The sequence below is a fragment of the Gekko japonicus genome, unplaced genomic scaffold (genome assembly GCF_001447785.1).
Source record: "Gekko japonicus isolate JY-2015 unplaced genomic scaffold, Gekko_japonicus_V1.1 scaffold126, whole genome shotgun sequence".
Taxonomy (NCBI): domain Eukaryota; kingdom Metazoa; phylum Chordata; class Lepidosauria; order Squamata; family Gekkonidae; genus Gekko; species Gekko japonicus.
Window position 1 is genome coordinate 952,775 of NW_015162477.1, and position 2,168 is coordinate 954,942.

Sequence of the window (2,168 nt, forward strand, 5' to 3'; positions counted from 1 at the left end):
TAAAAGATAAATGGGGTTTACACACATACTCCGGTACTCTAGATTATGGTTATCAGGTTTAATGCTGGTGTATTGCATTATCATTTATCAAATAAAAAGGGGAAACATAAAAAACACACTAGTCTTTATAACCTTTATACTCTTTGCACTTGTCTATGCAAGACAGGTGCTTGCTTCCCTGAGCTTTTATTTGTATGCACGGAATTCAATAATACTACAAGCAAACACATGCGCACACACAACTCACAGTGGTCATTTGCCGTCTTAAATTTTATTGGATTACAAAGAAAAGGGGTTTACTTATTTAGATTTATAATAATGCAGTAGTTGCCTAAAACAAGTGTGTATCAAGTGAGATTAGTATACATAAATATTTTGAAAATGTGAATAGGGTAAAAAAAGGTACAAAATTAGGTTAGCAAAGTATAGTGTAGAAATACACACACATTGACAAGTGTTTTTTTAAACTATGCCTACTATTTAAAACCATACGGGTAGTAGCAGCTTTCCAATACACTGGCGTACATTTCTTAACATAACTTTCCATCACTATTCTCATGAGAAATTCACAATTTGTTATTAGGCCAACACTAGGTTTAAAAAAATATCTATCAGAAAAATTCTTAATCACAAGAACCTTCTCTTTTTCTGTTTTTAAAGATGAAATGTTTTGTTCTGTAGAAAGCTTAGTTACCAGTCCCTTTAATCACAGTTCTGTCTGACTAGCTGAAAATGATGGCATCAGTTTTATGTGCAAATGGTGTGCTTCCTATTGACGGGGTTTTGCTGAAGACCTACTATGTTTTTAAATCAGTTGTATGTATTTTTGTTAAGCAAATTTTTAAAAACCTCTCTAACAACCTGCTGTTTGAAACAATTGATGTTAAATCCAGGAGTCTGCAATAGGTATGGGTGAGATCATGATTCATGATCTTTGGACTATACCGATGTATCTGTTGAGTAATCACAATAAGGAGGCTCCAAACAGAACTTGGCTTCTAATCATGTCCATTGTCAGAAAAAGGTTCACAAGTTCTCTTCCTCTCGTAAAAACTGGAACACGGATGAGAAGTCTTTCTGGGCATAGCCCTTGGCACACATGATTCTGTAGACTTGATGGGCTAGAGATCCGAGAGGGACTGGTGTCTTTGTGTTGGTAGCAGATATCTGGGCCAAACCAAGATCCTGAGATTTCAAAGAAAACAGAAAAGGGGAGAGGGAGAGAAAGAGGGAGAAGAAAAAACATTCAGAGGAGCTGCTGCTGTTACCCTACAGCAAAACTACAACCAAATAGAGGAGTTAGCTTATTAGAAAATCACAGCACTGCAAAGGACCAAAGAATCAAATAATAAAACCTCAAGTGACACTACAAAGTTTAACAAGGATTCTTTCTAACACAATCCAGTTCTAATCTCATGAAAATCCTGCACATCCCTCAGGATATTTCAGTTTTAGTCCTTACCTTGTTTGGAATTTACGTTCATAGAACCTTCTTAACTACCTTCATTACGTACATAAACACACTTTTTTCCCATCTGAAAACAAGCTTTCTTGACTCAGTTTAGGACCTAATTTAGACAGACTATCTTGCCACTATAGTTCTTAGGGTAAAAAATAAAAAACAGGCTTCCAAAAGACCTGGAAGTGCAGAGGAGGCTGAAGTTGGTTCCTTATTCGCACTTCCTTATTCATTCCTTATCCGTTACTTATTCGTGTAGTCATTCAGAAACACTAAGGAGAGTGAGTTGGAAAGATCTGAACCCCAAAATAAGGTCTGGACCACCACATAGCATATACCCCCACATTCACAGGACTCTCCCCTTCGAGGGGACATATGCTAGTCCAAAGCATAGTTCTGGTGCCAGCTGCTCCAAAGTGCAGTGCCCCTAGGACAATCACACAAGCAGACACTGGGGCATGAGTTGGAAAGATCTGAACCCCAAAATAAGGTCTGGACCACCACATATCATATACCCCCACATTCACAGGACTCTCCCCTTCGAGGGGACATATCCTAGTCCAAAGCATAGTTCTGGTGCCAGCTGCTCCAAAGTGCAGTGCCCCTAGGACAATCACACAAGCAGACACTGGGGCCAGGCTACACCCCAAAATAATCTTTAGAGCACCCCAAAGGACCCATCCCCACACTCTGGAGACTGTGCCCTGCA

The 2,168-nt window shown here is 39.2% G+C and overlaps 1 protein-coding gene across 1 annotated transcript in view; it reads right to left on the reverse strand.

Moving 5' to 3' along the window:
• Window positions 1-272: 272 nt before the first annotated feature.
• Window positions 273-2,168, reverse strand: part of LOC107105765 (3-hydroxyisobutyrate dehydrogenase, mitochondrial) — an 83,712-nt gene continuing 81,816 nt past the window's right edge. The window contains exon 5 of the mRNA XM_015405787.1: window positions 273-1,185. Coding sequence (XP_015261273.1) covers window positions 1,027-1,185 — 159 coding nt within the window. The 3' untranslated portion in view covers window positions 273-1,026. The remainder of the gene's footprint in view (window positions 1,186-2,168) is intronic.